At 43.2% G+C, this 18807-nt stretch overlaps 1 protein-coding gene across 2 annotated transcripts in view; it reads right to left on the reverse strand.

Annotated features, from left to right (window-relative positions):
• The window catches only part of fmr1 (fragile X messenger ribonucleoprotein 1), a 72218-nt gene extending 55039 nt beyond the window's left edge, over window positions 1-17179 (reverse strand). For both annotated transcript variants that reach the window (XM_084331873.1, XM_084331872.1), the window contains exons 1-3: window positions 16952-17179; window positions 3470-3522; window positions 1674-1767 (exon numbers count right to left, since the gene is read on the reverse strand). In XM_084331873.1, coding sequence (XP_084187999.1) covers window positions 1674-1767; window positions 3470-3522; window positions 16952-17002 — 198 coding nt within the window. In that variant the 5' untranslated portion in view covers window positions 17003-17179. The remainder of the gene's footprint in view (window positions 1-1673; window positions 1768-3469; window positions 3523-16951) is intronic.
• Between the last annotated feature and the right edge of the window lie 1628 nt (window positions 17180-18807).

An 18807-nucleotide genomic window follows, 5' to 3' on the forward strand; every position in this document is an offset into this window, starting at 1 on the left:
TCCTGTAGTGGTGATGGGTCTTCCTGTAGTGTCATGGGGTCTTCCTGTAGTGTCATGGGGTCTTCCTGTAGTGTCATGGGGTCTTCCTGTAGTGGTGATGGGTCTTCCTGTAGTGTCATGGGTCTTCCTGTAGTGTCATGGGGTCTTCCTGTAGTGTCATGGGTCTTCCTGTAGTGTCATGGGGTCTTCCTGTAGTGGTGATGGGTCTTCCTGTAGTGTCATGGGGTCTTCCTGTAGTGTCATGGGGTCTTCCTGTAGTGGTGATGGGTCTTCCTGTAGTGCCATGGGTCTTCCTGTAGTGGTGATGGGTCTTCCTGTAGTGGTGATGGGTCTTCCTGTAGTGGTGATGGGTCTTCCTGTAGTGGTGATGGGTCTTCCTGTAGTGTGATGGGTCTTCCTGTAGTGTCATGGGGTCTTCCTGTAGTGGTGATGGGTCTTCCTGTAGTGGTGATGGGTCTTCCTGTAGTGGTGATGGGTCTTCCTGTAGTGTCATGGGTCTTCCTGTAGTGTCATGGGGTCTTCCTGTAGTGGTGATGGGTCTTCCTGTAGTGTCATGGGGTCTTCCTGTAGTGTCATGGGTCTTCCTGTAGTGCCCTGATGGGTCTTCCTGTAGTGGTGATGGGTCTTCCTGTAGTGGTGATGGGTCTTCCTGTAGTGCCCTGATGGGTCTTCCTGTAGTGGTGATGGGTCTTCCTGTAGTGTGATGGGTCTTCCTGTAGTGGTGATGGGTCTTCCTGTAGTGTCATGGGGTCTTCCTGTAGTGTGATGGGTCTTCCTGTAGTGGTGATGGGTCTTCCTGTAGTGTCATGGGGTCTTCCTGTAGTGTGATGGGTCTTCCTGTAGTGGTGATGGGTCTTCCTGTAGTGGTGATGGGTCTTCCTGTAGTGTCATGGGGTCTTCCTGTAGTGTGATGGGTCTTCCTGTAGTGTCATGGGGTCTTCCTGTAGTGGTGATGGGTCTTCCTGTAGTGTGATGGGTCTTCCTGTAGTGTCATGGGTCTTCCTGTAGTGGTGATGGGTCTTCCTGTAGTGTCATGGGTCTTCCTGTAGTAGTGATGGGTCTTCCTGTAGTGGTGATGGGTCTTCCTGTAGTGTGATGGGTCTTCCTGTAGTGTGATGGGTCTTCCTATAGGGAGGTGTAGTGGTTACGTCATTGTTGTTTCCGGCCGGTCCACCTCGGTTGAAATCGCAATGTATTACCCCTCATTGCCCATTTCTAAACCGTCTCGTTTTAAAACAAATAAAGCATGAACATTTGCATGGTGTACCTTTCTGTGCGTATTCATCCACAATCTATAGCTCAACATGAAAATATTCGCAATTAAATCGTAAAATAATTACGTCAAATTTTATTTCAACCAAAAATTATAAAAAAAATGATGTTAGTGATAGAAGGGAACAAATGTTGTGCACAAATGGAAAAGCTTGCCAATGTTCATGAGGCATAATTGTTACAATAGCCGATAATCCATGTTCCCCAATGATAAATCCCTATACGGGTGGACCGTGCGGGCGGTCCAAAGCGACGTCAGACTACACCTCCCTGTAGTGGTCATGGGTGTGCAGGGCAAATATTAGACCAATCGCGCCTGGAGAGACGCACAGAGAGACGACATGTGACTAATAACACGTCCTCTAATTTCATGCGATACAGATGATCCTTTAACTCCGTACCTCCACCTCGTCGCTTTCATTGATCTCCTGCTGGAATCCAGTGGGAGGAGGAAACCGCACGTCTTGGAATGGAATCTGACGCTCGGGCTGCCAGCTGGAACCACACACACACACACACACACACATATACATGGTTATGGTTAGTAGTCTCAGTATCTTAGGGTTAGTAGTCTCAGTATCTTATGGTTAATAGTAGGGATGTCAGATATTGTCGGCCTACCGATATTATCGGCCGATACTGGCATTAAAATGTAATATTGGAAATGATCGGTATCGGGTTAAAAAAAAATAAAAAATTTACATTTATTTAACCTTTATTTACCCAGGCAAGCAAGTAAAAACAAATTCTTATTTTATTTATTGTGAAAAGTATGCATAATGTGGAGGGGGGGGGGGGGGGGCTGCATATATCGGTATCGGTTGATATCGGTATCGGAAATTAAGAGTTGGACAATATTGGTATATCGGATATCGGTAAAAAAGCCAATATCGAACATCCCTAGTTAGTAGTCTCCGTATGTTAGGGTTAATTAATAGTCTCGGGGGCGAATCCCCAAAGAATGGATTGCGGACGTTAATAGCACCCTTAACTGCGTGTGATTTGCGCCCGCTATGTGCTCCGTCTTAAGGACCTATTCACTAAAGATATTGCTATGATATACTAGCGCAAACACGCCCAAAAGGCATGCAATTTGTTCCTGATATCTGGCAGCGCAGTTGGCACACGGAGCAGTTTGCTCCGCAATTTGCTCCTGATATGGCAAAATAGTATAAATACTGCCCATGCCACAGTATGCATGTCCTGGGACAATGGCAGACAGAAAACAAAGCTTTGATTCTCTGATCGCGAATTGGAAGTCCTGATGGATCAATAGCTCTTTGTTTCTCTAACAGATAAGACATAACAGTATTTTTCACCATTTTGTATTTCGTTTATTTCGTAATGTATAGAGCTTTCTTAATTTGTATTTTCATGACACAATTGCATCCTTTGTTTTTGTCACCATCTTTTGTCATTGCATTTGTTTGTCATGTCATCCCAAAATAAATTTGTTTGAGCAGACCTGTCCACCGGTGCCGATTGCTGGATCTTTAGGCCGAAGTTAGGCACACTGTGCCAGTGAAAATATGTTCAGATTTGGGAATATTTTTAGAGAGAAATTAAGTTGTATTTAATGTTAATGTAGAACCCGCATTCTCATATACTCCAGAATACACTTTTCATTGACCGTGTCTCCAGCATCTACTCCTCCTCACGGACCTGACGAAATGTTATAAATTATAATAATTAATAATAATGAATAATTAAGTTTATTCTGGAGCATATGAGTTCTATTCTCTTTATTGTGATTATTCCCTAACCCACCAGATCACCGGAGACGCTGGCCATGACACCCCTTATAAATGTGCTTAGTTACCGCCAACTCTCTAAAGACGTAAATAACTCCACTGCATGTGGCAATTAGCGCCAATCTTTGTGAATTGGAGTGTTTTTGCAATGAGGCTGATTTGCATAGAAAGGGGCAAATTTTTTCCACCCATATTACCTCATTTAAATACCCGCAAATAGCACAGACGCGCAGAGACACAATGATGATGGCAACGCAGTTGGCACGGCATTTCAACCTTTGCGAGTGCTTTGTGAATAGCAAGGTTTGTTTGGGGGCTATTTGCACAGGCATAACGTCAGAAAAAGCCACGCATTAATCCCTTTGCGAATTCGCCCCTCAGTGTCTTAGTGTTATGGTTAGTAACTTAGTCTCTCAGTATCTTAGGGTTAGCAGCAGCCATCTTACTTGTTTTCAAACGCCACCAATACAGAACTGTCCTGGACATCTTTTATGTAGGCCTGTAGGGAAACAGAGAAATCAGTTAACATAAGGTACAACACCTGGCTCCAACCTGTCTGGTAAACTAAACTAAACTAACCTAACCTACCTACAGACAGACCAATCTTCCGGTAACTAAATCTACTCTCATTTCTGAAATATTTTTTTGTATTTATTTATTAAACACAAAGAGTTTAAAAAAAAGTTAAAAAAAAATACATAATAACCATATTGTGTAGGAGAAGTTTAGAAGCGTAGAGGCTTATCGAGAACTTACCCTGTTTTGTAAAATCAAAACATAAAGATATAAAAAAAAAAAATTAAATACCAGTAATACATTCAAAAGATATGTGTTAACTGTTAATACAACATACACACAGTACATACATTGCATATATACTGCTGCTGCGTACATAAATACATAAATACTATTACTACTAGTAGATTACTACAACTGCATATTGAGCAGGGAAGCGAAATCCGATCACAAGTGATCACTCAGTAGTACACATGTTGAGATATATTCTGATGCCAGGTGTGAACCGAAATCCATTTCAACTGGATCTAGATACAATCTGGATCGATCTGGATACAAGATACACATCTGAACAGCGAGAGGACTCATCATGGAGTTACCTGACTGAACAGGGTTAGAGGCTCACTAGTAGGGTTCTCTAGTAGGGTTCTCTGATAGGGTTCTCTAGTACCCCTTGCACCCCTAGTACATGGATTGGGTTCCGTTCCGCTGTCTCCATTTACTGTCATACAACATGAAAGGAATACTAAGTTCAGTTAACGTTAGTAATTTGTGCATAACTGCATTTAAATCCCAAACGAGAGGGACCTTTTTTTTTTGCCCAGGCGAGTTGGGGCATACAGCTGTCAGTCAGTTTTAGATTAGATTAGATTCAAATGTATTATCATCATACAGCACAAGTACAGTACAACGAAAATAAGTTTGGCATCAAACCAGAGTGCAAATGTAACAGTAAAGTGTATAACATGATACACACACAGGTGATTAAACTGGGTATAAAATATATAAATTAGATGAGTATAGTGCTAATCAGATGTTTGTACAGAGTTGTAATATTAATATGGACAGTTATACAGGTATAAACAATATGGTAGTAGTCATACTGGCCAGCAGGAAATGTGAAAGGCTTTACAGACCAAGTCTTGGTGTATTATTATTTTTATTGCACTGCACTATTTTACTCCGTCTATTGCTTTTATTACAGGTTCGAAACTGTCGGGTATTAAACTGTGTGGGTATCAAGCAAGAAAGACTATCAGGCTTTAAAACTGTGTAGGACCCAGGCCTAGAACCGCACCCTGAGAGAGGGAACTGCACCCTGAGAGGGAGGTTTGCCCTGAGTAGGAGGTTCGAAGGGTCATAGTGGGTGTCAGGCAGGAGGGAAGACTGTCAGGTTTTAAACTGTGGATACCAAACAGAAGGTAAAGACAACTTTGAACTGTACAGTAACTTTTTGTGCAAAATCAACTCTGCCTCTCTTTGTTAATTACAACATTAACCCATTCTCTGCCGGAGCTTATGTCCATCGCTGTACCCTCTCTGCCAGCGCTATTTGTCTATGGAGATGTTCACCTTCTTTGCAGGGCTATAACTTTTTAAATTGTATTGCTAAATTGACATCAATTATCTATTGTTCAGGATGTAGGAACGTTTTACTTTTTCATTCACACATTCATACAAAAATACGGTGTAGAGTATAAATATGTTTGTATCGTTTTCTGCAGTATTTCATAGAACGTGAGATATAGCCATAAATGCATATATTAGATCATCAAATGCAGTTTGATACCGATCGACGCCAGATTAAAGATTTCAACTGTACATGGTCCTAGACGTTATGACTTATCATCTGCGGGTGAACGGAGGGGGGGGGGGTCGTTTATAATTCCGTGGCCGATGTTAAATCATTTATGTAGTATGGGTGATATATTGATCAGAGCAGTTTGTATGTATAATAATAAACAAACAGGCTGAAAGTAACGTCAGCCTCCTCTTACCGTTGGGCGATCACACTGGCGCAAACAGATCCCAGTTATGTGATGTTGATCGAGGTGATCCAGTTCCGGTTTGTATAATACTAATATACGTCCAAATCATGTTGTTTATTGAGTTATGGCAACGGATCGATATCCACGGTGTCTGGATTGAGTCCCGGGAGCGATAACGAGTGGCCGGACGGAATAGGGGACGGACCAAGCACTTCCGGCCACTTCCGGTTTGGCAACTCGTCGATCGGCCACGAGGTAGCGGTATTGAAGCGTTGCAGAGTTGAGCGGAGTCCTACAGCACCAGCCAAGACTCCGTGGGTGAAATGTGAATACCATGACGAAAATATGAAATATTGATCTCAAAGACACCTTACGGCGTCATTGGCAGATTACGCATGGCGGAGAATGACGTGTTAACACGTCATCGGCGGAGAATGGGTTAATGCTGTTTGTTATTTAAGATGAGGTCGGACTCGGCACTGACAGATTTGTGTTCATTGTGCTGCTTTTATAAAGCCTCAAATGACGGCTTACAATATTTCATGAAAGCAAAGTGTTTCGTTTGTCTAAGATTTTAAAAGGTTTAAACTTTACAGCACTGACAAAGTTGAACAAAGTGCTGTACAAGTCCCACAACATAAAAACAATATATCAGCAGCAAGGTTCCAAGAATCCTGAACAGAAACGGTTCAAGAACCAGAACTAATTAGGTTGAAAAGAGCTACTACTAGTAGGGTTCTCTAGTAGGGTTCTCTAGTAGGGTTCTCTAGTAGGGTTCTCTAGTAGGGTACTCACTGCCTCTGAGAATGAAAGCTCAGTTTGTTTTGAGGCGGCAGGGTGTCATGGTGGTAAGAAACTGCCCTTCAGCAAGGCACTAAACAACTACTGTTGAACTGCCCTTTGAATTCATATCAGGACAGGACAACTAGCCAGTAGACAAATAGCCAGTTTCTGACCATATACTGTCAGGAATAGATCCATAGAGAAATCTTAAGGTCCAGCGATGGAAGGCACCTCGCAAAACACAGATCTGCTTAGGTCTCTGCTGGATGTGTGAGGTTTATAGAGGTAAATAGAGGTAAATAGAATCCAAGTGGCGAATGTTAACGCCGCCATTTTAGTTCTGTGAGATTTCAATAGCGCCAATCTGAGAAAGGTATTGCCTGACTTCTATCAGCATGTGACTTGCAACACCAGAGGCGGTAACATCCTAGATCACTGTTACACGCAATTTAAAGGTGGCTACAAGGCTCATTCTGATAGTGGCTTTGGTAAGTCAGATCACGCATCCATCTTTCTTTCACCAAAGTACAGACAGAGAATTAAAAGTACTCCCGTAGTCTCGCGAGAGGTGCAGAAATGGGATGTGACGTCAGAGGAGACGATCCGGTCAGTGTTTCACCACACAGACTGGAATGTGTTCCGCGACACAGATAACATTAATGTCTACACGGAGACAGTGCTGGACTATGTTTGTACTAGGGTGAAAGAAACAATCCCCACTACCAAAATGAAAGTTTACCCAAATCAAAAACCCTAGGTAGACAAATCCGTCCGTGAAGCTCTGAGAGAGCGCACCAAAGCATACAACGACGGCCTAGAGGCAGGCAACATGAATGACCACAAGGTGGCGCGATACAACGTAAGGAGGACAGTGTCAGAGGCCAAACGACGCTACAGGGATAAAATTGAACTCCAGTTTGAACAAGCTGACTCTAGAGCTATGTGGCAGGGGCTCAAAACAATGACAGACTACAAAGGCGCCTCCCTCAAACTGAACAGTGACATCTCCTTAGCAAATGACCTCAATACCTTCTATGCAAGGTTTGATGCTGGTAATAACAACACCAGCTCACAAGCCTCGGCAATGGGGGGGGGGGGGGGGTCGGCTGCTGATGGAGGCGCAGTGTTCAGGGTAACAGAGCATGAGGTGAGGCGGACCTTTAAAAAAGTGAATATCAGGAAGGCAGCAGGTCCAGACGGCATCCCCGGCCGCGTCCTAAAAGTCTGTGCCGACCAACTGGCCCCAGTATTCACTGACATATTTAACCTGTCCTTAGAACAGGCTGTCATCCCCACCTGCCTGAAGAAGTCCACTATTATCCCTGTACCCAAAAAATCCAAGCCTGCTTGCCTCAACGACTACCGCCCTGTAGCTCTCACCTCCATAGCCATGAAGTGCTTTGAGAAGCTAGTAAAGGGCTACATCTGCTCCTCCCTCCCCATCAACATGGACCCCCTGCAATTTGCATACCGCCCCAACAGGTCCACGGAGGACGCCATATCCCATGTGCTGCACACAGCAGCATCACACCTGGACAAGAGGCAGGGGAACTATGTGAGAATGCTATTCATCGACTACAGCTCGGCATTCAATACCATAGTCCCCTCCATACTCATAGCCAAGCTCAGGGACCTGGGCTTGGGCTATGACCTCTGCCAGTGGGTCTTGGACTTCCTGACTGGCAGACCCCAGGTGGTGAGAGCAGGCAACTGCACCTCCTCATCCATCACCCTCAACATAGGGGCCCCCCAGGGCTGTGTTCTGAGTCCCCTCCTCTACTCCCTGTACACACACGACTGTGTGGCTCAGCGGAGTAGCAATACAATCGTCAAATTTGCTGACGACACAGTGGTGGTGGGCCTGATCTCTGCCAACGACGAGAGGGCCTACCTGGAAGAGGTCAAGGTCCTGGCGGGATGGTGCCAGGAAAACAGCCTCTCCCTGAACGTCAGCAAAACAAAGGAGATGATTGTGGACTTCAGGAGGTCGGCGGTCAAGGACTACAGCCCCCTCAGCATCGACGGGGCACCGGTTGAGAGAGTCAACAGCTTTAAGTACCTCGGTGCCTACATATCCGAGGACTTGACATGGACCACACACATTAACAGTGTTGTGAAGAAGGCACGACAACGCCTCTACTTCCTCAGGCGCCTAAGGAAGTTCCAAGTCAGCCAGAAGATCCTTAAGAACTTCTACTCATGTACAATAGAGAGCATCTTGACCGGCAACATCACCTCCTGGTTTGGGAATAGCACTGCACAAGACCAAAGCAGACTACAAAGAGTGACACGTTCAGCCGAACGCACAATTGGAGGGGGGCTCCCCACCCTCCAGAACATTTACTACAAGCGTTGCAAGGGCAAGGCTAAGAGAATCATTAAAGACTCCAGTCACCCGAACAACTGCCTCTTTGAACTGCTGCGGTCAGGCAAGCGATACAGGAGTCTCAAGGCGAGCACAGAAAGACTCAGAAGAAGCTTCTATCCCCAGGCCATCAGGCTGCTAAACGAACAATGAATGAACACTACACAACAACAACCACCAAACGCACATAGCACACACATCCACACGCACACACTCACTTTAAACAAACACACTGTAGCACCCACTCCACACACTTATAGCACACACCCACTTTAAACAAACACACTGTAGCACCCACTCCCCACACTTTATATTTATGGATGAAGGATTGCACTAAAACTCGTACACCTTACTGTAAATTGTACCTAAAATTGTACCTCATCCCATTTTTGCTTTGCACTAGATAGTACTGTACATTAGTACACTGCATAGTATTGTGTATTGTATATTATATGGTAACTCAGAACATTGTACATATGTCTATACCGAACACTGTGACCTCATTTTCTTCTTCTAAATGCATGCTATATTATGTTATTATGTTATTTGATACTATCTTGTCTAGCACAGTCTCTGGAGCGTAACAGTAAGAAGCATTTTGTATGAAAGTATTCTGTACTTCTGTATGACACTATTAAAGAACTTGAACTTGAACTTTACCTGCACAGATGGCACGGATTCTAGAACATCTATTTGATCTAGCGATGCCCCGATCACGTTTTTTGCCACCGATACCGATCACCGATCGTCTTGAGCCATATCGGCCGATACCGATCCGATACAGATCGTTTTTGATTAAAAAAAAGGTATTTTATATACATTTTTTATTTATTTTTTTATAAAAATATATATATTATATAATTATACTTTTAGTTGTATTATCTGCGAGACATCGCCACCACGCAACAAGTCAAAATGCTCGCTATCTCCACTGTCTGTGTGTATACTCTGCTTTGATCAAATCACATTCAGCATGCCCTCAGCAGGGTATATCTGCGGCTCTGCAGATATACCCTACTCCCTCAGCTAGCCCCGTTTGTGACTGCGATGCAAGCCGGGGCTCGAATACGCATCGAATCAATGTTATAAGACATTGATATCAGGAGCCATCTGTAGCTACTGCTAGCCGGCTAGATAACGTTAAGACAACGCCTCAGTGAACTATTTAGTTGAATGGGACATTTCGTTTTGAACAGTGAGCTAACGTGAGCTAACGGAGGTATCATACATTAGTACTAGACTATTGCTGGAGCATTTGTTGATATCAGGAGCTATCAGTAGCTAGCCAGCTAGATACCGTTAGACAATGCCTCATCATGTATTAAACTAAAAGTGAATAGTTGACTGGGTCATTTTGTAACGGTAGCTAACGTTAGCTCACGGAGGTCCCACTAGCCTAGACTAGACTCGTGTTTACACGGGTGCGGGAGAGGCTGGAAGAGGAGGAGGAGCAGGTCGCCGCAGCTCTGTGTGCAGCTCTGTGTGCCTGAGAGAGTCAGCGAGTGAGATCTCCGCTAAGAATTGGATCATGTTTTTCGATCGGTTTTGACGATCGGCGAAAATAAAGCATTATCACCGATCACCGATCTCATATTTATACTGAATATCGGCCGATACCGATCGCTGGCCAATCGACCGGGGCATCCTTTTAATCACATTTATTCACAGACCACATATCAAGTAAGACTGCCCTAGATACAGCTACCACTGCCCTAGATACAGCTACCGGTCAACACAACAGGACACAACAAGTGCATCGTCACCTCCCGCCTGGACTACTGCAACGGGGTCCTGTCCGGGGTCCCAAGCAAAACCCTGGACAGGCTCCAGTATGTTCAAAATTCAGCTGCCAGGGTTCTAACCCGCACCAAACCCTGGCAGCACATCACTCCCACCCTCATCCACCTCCACTGGCTCCCCATCAAATCCCGCATCACCTACAAAACCCTCCTGCTCACCTACAAATCCCTCCACGCTCTGGCACCTCAGTACCTCACTGACCTCCTCCACCCCTACACTCAGTCACGGTCCCTGCGATCCACGGACACTGGTCAGCTCTCCATCCCCCGAACCAGACTGCGGACCTTCGGGACAGAGCTTTCAGTGTGGCAGCTCCCACCCTCTGGAACTCCCTCCCCGCAGAACTCCGCAACGCCCCAACTCTGGACTCATTCAAAAAGAAACTGCTCAAAACCCACCTCTTCAACTTGGCCTTTAACCCCTAATTTCTCACTTTTTATGTTGTATCTGTCCACTATGTTTGTTACTTTTGTTATTTGTAAAGCGACCTTGGGTCTTTTGAAAGGCGCTATATAAAATTAAGCTATTATTATTATTGATTATTCATGGCACATGACAGTATTCTTGCTTTTGAAAATACCCCGAATAGAGCCATGTTGACACTAGATACAATTGCGTGGGACTTCTGTTTTTGAAGAGTAGGGACACCATTACATAACCAGAAATAATCATCAACGTAGCTGTGTTGCATCGACAAGGCACTGTGGTCTACATTCTTATTTAATAGGCAACCAATAACAACATTTAATAAATGTGATCGAATAGATTTTCAAGAGTCTAGTGTGGATAAATCCATAACCTCACACACAGAGACAGATTGCATCTACAAGTCAAGTGTTCCTTTATTAATATTACTTTATTCCCTTGGGGAAATCCAAGTGCCATAGCAGCATGCATACAGGTAAGATACAGGAAGATACATAGACAATAGAATAATAGAAGATAGAACAAAGTGCAAGTAATGATGACAATAGTGATAACAGTAGTAGTAGTAGTAGTAGTAGTAGTAGTAGTAGTAGTAGTAGTAGTAGTAGTAGTAGTAGTAGTAGTAGTAGTAGTAGTAGTAAACAGTAGTGGGTGGCAAGATTCAATCAGACAGTAGTAGTGATGATGGTGGTCCAAACCAGAGTATGTGCAGTGTTTATTATTAAGAGTCAGATAGTCCTAACAACAGTGTTTATTGTTAAGAGTCAGATAGTCCTAACAACAGTGTTTATTAGGGATGCCCTGATCGATCGGCCACCGATCGTTATCGGCCGATAATCAGTATAAATATGCGATCGGGGAATTCCGATAATGAGTAGGGATGGGTACCGAGTTCGGTACTTTTGAGGTACCGAACCGAAACACGTCGGTACTACCGAGTATCGAATCAAGTGAGAAACCAAAAAAAAAAAAAAAAAAACTGAGGTAGGTAAATTAAATTTCTTGAGACTAAAGTACCGAAAAAAGGTACCGTTGGGTACCGGTATCGATTCACAGGTACCGGTACAAATGTGAAAGGTACCCATCCCTAATAATGAGTCTTATTCGCCGATCGCGGAAACTGATCAAGTGGATATCACACTCGCTTGTCTCAGACGCACAGGACCTGCAAACTGCTCCTCCTCCCTAGCCCCACCCGTACCCGTGTAGAGTTTGTAAACACAGAGGAGGCGGCTCCTCTGCTGAGTCTAGATAGTGCATTCGACCTGAGCTAACGTTAGCTACCTAGCTATCGTTACTGTTTAAACAAAATTACCCAGTCAACTATTCACTTTTAGTAGGCATTGACTAACGGTATTTAGCCGGCTAGCTACTGATAGCTCCGGATATCAACAAATGCCCCAGGAAGTCTAGTAGTCCATGTTGATATCTCCGTTAGCTTGCGTTAGCTTGCGTTAGCTGATGTTAGTTCACAGTTCAAAACGAAATGTCCGATTGAACTAAATAGTTGTCTTAACGTCATCTAGCCGGCTAGCAGTAGCTACAGATAGCTCCTGATATCAATGTCTTATAACATTGATTGAATGCGTATTCGAGCTGAGGGCTTGCTGAATGTGACAGTAGTAACGTTATACCAATAGGGCCCAGCTGCAGCGCCGGAGAATCCTTTTTGGAGCTGGAGGCTACTAGAGTACACAGACAGTGGCGCGGTTTGCAGATAGCGAGCATTTTGACTTGTTGCGTGGTGGCGATGTCTCGCAGATAATACAAGTACAAGTCTAATTATATAATATATATATTTTATAAAAAAAAAATTATATAAAATAATTTTTAATTTCTTTTTAATCAAAAACGATCGGTATCGGATCGGTATCGGCCGATATGGCTCACGACGATCGGTATCGGTGGCAAAAAACGTGATCGGGGCATCCCTAGTGTTTATTATTAAGAGTCAGATAGTCCTAACAACAGTGTTTATTATTAAGACAGTCAATCATCAAATTTGCTGACGACACAGTAGTGGTGGGCCTGATCAAGGTCCTGGCGGGATGGTGCCAGGAGAACAGACTCTCCCTGAACGTCAGCAAAACAAAGGAGATGATTGTGGACTTTAGGAGGTCGGGGGTCAGGGACTGCAGCCCCCTCAGCATCGACGGGGCACCGGTTGAGAGAGTCAACAGCTTTAAGTACCTCGGAGTCCACATTTCCGAGGACTTGACATGGACCACACACATTGACAGTGTTGTGAAGAAGGCACGACAACGCCTCTACTTCCTCAGGTGCATAAGGAAGTTCCAAGTCAGTCAGAAGATCCTTAAGAACTTCTACTCATGTACAATAGAGAGCATCCTGACTGGCAATATCACCTCCTGGTTTGGGAATAGCACCGCACAAGACCGTAGCAGACTACAGAGAGTGGCACGTTCAGCCGAACGCACAATTGGAGGGGGGCTTCCCACCCTCCAGAACATTTACAACAAGCGGTGCAGGGGTAAGGCTAAGAGAATCATCAAGGACTCCAGCCACCCAAACAACTGCCTCTTTGAACTGCTGCGGTCAGGCAAGCGATACCGGAGTCTCATGGCAAGCACAGAAAGACTCAGGAGAAGCTTCTATCACCAGGCCATCAGGCTGCTCAACGAACAATAAACACTATGCAACAACCATCAAATGCACACAGCACACACATCCACACGCGCACACTCACTTTAAACAAACAACACACTGCAGCACCCACTCTCCACACTTTAGATCACCTAAACACACTTTATATTTATTGGGATTTGCACTACAACTCGTACACCTTACTGTAAATTGTACCTAAATTGTACCTCATCCCATTTCTGCTTTGCACTATATAGTATTGTATATTAGTACATTGCATAGTATATTGTATATTGTATAGTAACTCAGTTACTTCTATTCTGCATCGAACATTGTACATATGTCTATACTGAACACTGTGACTTCTATTTTTACTTCTATTACATGCTATACTATTTTATTTCATACTTATCTTGTCTAGCACAGTCTCTGGAGCGTAACAGCATTTTGTATAAAAGTATTCTGTACTTCTCAGGCCTGTACGCTGCGACGAGATCGTCGCAAATTGCCCCCTAATTTGGCCGGTGCGAATGAAAAATTATATCTACTCGCAAGCTTGCGAATAGTGATTTCACCCCTTCATTCGCATTTCACTACACTAACATTAGCCTACAACCAGGGCTGTACAGGCGACATAATGTTGCGGTTGTAATTTCATTAGACAGACCAGCGCGGACATTTAATAACATGCAATTTAATTGACACGAGCAATGGGCTAACGTTAGCTGGTGGTCCCGAGTGAAGCAGGGACGGCGGAGCTATAGGCTAACGTTAGCTGGTGGTCCCGAGTGAAGCAGGGACGGTGGAAAAGTGAGGAAAGGGGGTGGGTTATATTGACAAGTGACAACGCTTGACAACAGAAGTTTAAACATAACTTCATATTTATTAGTTATTCGTTTCTGTATATCATCCACTGTGACTTTCCATCTCCGTGTTAGACTCTTCCTGTTTACATTCGAGTGTGACGTCATCACCTACGGCAGCTTAGACGATCAAAACGCGAACCTAGAACAAAACCCGGGGGGGGGGGGGGGCTGGCTCTCTTGTGCGTTCTCGCCCCCTCTCTCTCTCTCGCTCTCTCTCTACATTCAATGATTTAAAGTAGCCAAACGTTACAGACAGTATAAATACTAACTCGATAGTTGATGATAAACATTTAATTTCATTATCTGAAATATTCTAAAATCATTAAGTCTGCTATAAGCCATTATCCCTTTGTGTGTAATTATTATTTTCTCACAGTAGTATATATATATATATATATATATATGTGTGTGTGTGTTTGGCTAAAGTGGATAGAAAACACAGTACTGTGCAAAAAAAGGGCACCCAAGAGTTTTTATATAAATAGTCTTAGATGTAAATAATTTTTTTTATTAGTGTGTCAGTAGACTACTCTTAGTACATTTTCATTAAATAATTTTTTAAAGCATCTTCATGGTTTAATAATGCAAACATATGTTGCAGGGACTTATTATAATCATCATATTGGCGTGACTGTATGCATCAAAGGGTTAAATCAAGCATTTTTAAGTGCTTTAGGAAATGTCAAAATATTGCGATATATATTGTGTATCGTGATATGGCCAAAAAATATCGCAATATCATTTAGAGGCCATATCGCCCAGCCCTACTATAATGGTAAAATAGTTATTTAAAAATGTGCCCCTAAAAAATATTCTTTGCCCCTAAATTTCTCATTTAGGGGCAAGTGTGCCCCTAGTGAAAAAGCTTAGCGTACAGCCCTGCTTCTGTATGACAACTATTAAAGAAACTTGAAACTTGAACAGATAGTCCTAACAACAGTGTTTATTATTAAGAGTCAGATTCCTAACAACAGTGTTAATATTATTAAGAATCAGATAGTCCTAACAACAGTGTTAACAGTGTTTATTATTAAGAGTCAGACAGTCCTAACAACAATGTTTATTATTAAGAGTAGTGATGCACGATATATCGGCCGCCGATATAATATCGGCCGATATGGCCGTTTTTTTACACATCGGTATCGGACCGATATCAAGATAGGGCCGATATTAAAAAAAATATAAAATATAATTTTTTTTTTTTTTTTTTTTTTTTTTTTATTACATGTTTTGGCCTTAAATAGTTTCAAAATATCAGTCATTTCTGAAAATAAGTTACAAAAGTAAAAAAATTATTCGTTTTGGAAAATAGCTCTTTATTTGATTATCATAAAAAAGTGTTTTCTATACAGAGATATCGATATCGGTAAATATCGGTATCGGCCATAACAGCAATATTAATATCGGTTATCGGTATCGGCCACAATTTTTACATCGGTGCATCACTAATTAAGAGTCAGATAGTCCTAACAACAGTGCACTAACAGTTCTCAAGTTCACCAGCCGTTAGCTCTCCAGTAATTGGCAGCTGCCTGTGCTACGTTACAACAAGGTGGCTTTAATCTCTGGATCCAAAGGATTTCCCTATGGATGTATTCCCCACTGTATTGTCTACCGGCTACAGTAACAGGACACCATCCCAAAACACTGAGACCAGCCCCTCAGACAAACAGTCTAGGCTAGAAACACACATCATAGGCTTGATACCCAGCCAGCAGGTCACCACCAGATAAACAGCCGCTAGGCCAGTGAGAGTAGTCCTGGTTACTAAGGCTAGTTAAGGTTCAATTAAACCTGGTTAATGACACGCGGTTTGTTGATATCCAGTATTACAAACAGTACTGTATTTGTAAATCTGGTATGTCATAAATGTGTAGATGTAGCAGTACTGTCTACCTGTATGTCGTGTATGTATTATATGTCCTGATGAATTGAAAATGGGGGACCCTGATGTAAACAAGACGAAAGTCTTTCTCTGGTCTGCATCCCCTTAACAATTGTGTGTATTGAGCCGTACTGTATTGTACCCATTCTGCAATCTGTTAAATAAAGTTTTCAATCAAATCAATGTTATATTAACTTAGTGGTTTGAGCCCAGCAGCAGCTAGCCGGTCTACTGTTGTTACTCTATAATAGCTTGATTGATTGATCGATTGAAAACTTTATTAACAGATTGCAGAATGGGTACAGTACAGTACGGCTCAATACATACAATTGTTAAGGGGATGCAGACCAGAGAGAGAGACTTTAGTCTTGTTTACATCAGGGTCCCCCATTTTCAATTCATAATGACATATATGACATACATGACATACAGGTAGACAGTACTGCTACATAGATACATTTATGACATACCAGATTTGCAAATACAGTACTGTTTGTGATACAAAAAGAGTCCAGAAAAGAGAGTATATACATTTGACGTAAAAACTGTACATTGCTAACTAACTAACGTCCCTGCTGCTATAAGCTGTTAGCTGGAGGCTAACGTTGGGTTGGGGTTGTTAGTGAGGTGTTTAATGTGTTTAAAGTAGGTGTGTTTTATGGTTATGGTTTTATGGTTATGGTTATGGTTCTTACCTTGTAGAAGGCGCCGCTGCTGCCCCTCACCTCCACCACCAGCTCCTCCATGGCCGGGCAGAGGAGCGCCAGCTAGCTCCGTTAGCACTAGCAGCTAGCTAGCGATGCTAACGTCCAGTTAGACGGGATGCTAACGTTAGCTTGTTAGCTAGCTGCAGTTAGCTTGCTGTTAGCCCTGCTGCTGCTGTTAGCCTGTCCTCCTCCTGAACAGGGTCTACTCTTCGGGAGACTCGGGTTTGTTTTGATGGGATTATTCTCCTGCAGAGAGCAGTCAGTTAGTTAGTCAGTCAGTCAGTCCGTTTGTTAACTGGACAGACTGTTGTGAGGATACTAGTATGATAATATGGCTGCAGCAGCTGCTGATGTAAACACACATCGTGACCCTTGACCGGTGTTGTGTCAGATCTCGCGAGAGAAAGGACCAACTTGTGAAACAAGTGCAAAGGAATTGATTGATTGATTGATTGATTGATTGATTGATTGATTGATTGATTGATTGATTGATTGATTGATTGAAAACTTGATTAACAGATTGCAGAATGGGTACAGTACGCTACATTGGAGGAGGTTGGTTGGGTAGGGGGTGGGTGGGGGACACTGTACACTACATTGGAATATTGACAAAGCCATACATGGTAATTTACTGTACATTGGAGGGGATTGGGTTAGGACATTTGCAGGGGCCAGTTTTGAATTGCAGTCTCCCGTAGGTGTTCTTAGAGAGTGTTTTTGAAAGTGCTTTGGGTAGGGCGTTCCACATTGATGTGGCATAATTGCAAAACGTGTTTAGTCCTTTGTTTGAGCCGAATCTGGGTTTAACATGATTTGTGGAGCTCCCTCTGGTGTTGTGATCGTGGTATTCACTGACCTTTGGGAAGTATTTTGACATGTACATGGGTACCTTGGTCGTGTAGTGTATCTTGTAGACCAGGCCCATTGCAAGTTGCTGTACTCTGTCGTCTACTCTAAGCCATTCTAGGTTGTCAAAGTGGGCAGGGGTGAGGTGGGTTCTAGGAGTAAGGTCAAGCAGTAGTCTGACCAGTTTGTTTTGAGATGATTGTAATTTCGTTTTTAGTGCCTTTGAGGTGCTTTGGTACCATGAGGTGCAAGCATAGTCGTAGTACCCTTGAATGAGTGCTCCTGCCAGAGTCTTCAGGGTATTCTTGTTTACCAGAGAGGAGATCCGGTACAAGAATCGAGTTCGTTGGTTGACTTTTTATTATTACATTGGATGCCATTTTGTCACAGGAAAGATTAGCCTCTAGGATGGAACCCAGGTAGGTAATTTCATCTTTCCTTGTGACAATATTGTCACCCACTGTAACTGAGAAGCTGTCGGTCTTGCTGAGTTTGTTATTTGAACCGAAGAGAATGGACTTTGTTTTGCCCATGTGTAATGATAGTTTGTTATTGGCCAGCGGCGAGCCATATCGGGTTTTTTCAACCTGTAACTTGTTCTTGTCAGAGACCAGCAGGGCTGAGTCGTCCGCAAACAGGAACAAGTTGCAGTCACAAGCTGACGACATGTCATTTACATAAATTAGGAACAGTAGCGGTCCTAGTATGCTTCCTTGTGGAACACCACAGCTCACTGGGAAGCGACTTGGCTCTCCAAAACAAGCGACCTTGATTGATTGATTGATTGATTGATTGATTGATTGATTGATTGATTGATTGATTGATTGACAATTTTATTAACAGATTGCAGAATGGGTACAATACAGTACAGCTCAATACACACGCAATTGTTAAGGGGATGCAGACCAGAGAAAGACTTTCGTCTTGTTTACATCAGGGTCCCCCATTTTCAATTAATCATGCCTTACCTACCACAACGTGATAGAGGCCACGACACG

Source organism: Notolepis coatsorum (assembly GCF_963971535.1).
Source record: "Notolepis coatsorum genome assembly, chromosome: 16".
Classification (NCBI taxonomy): Eukaryota; Metazoa; Chordata; class Actinopteri; order Aulopiformes; family Paralepididae; genus Notolepis; species Notolepis coatsorum.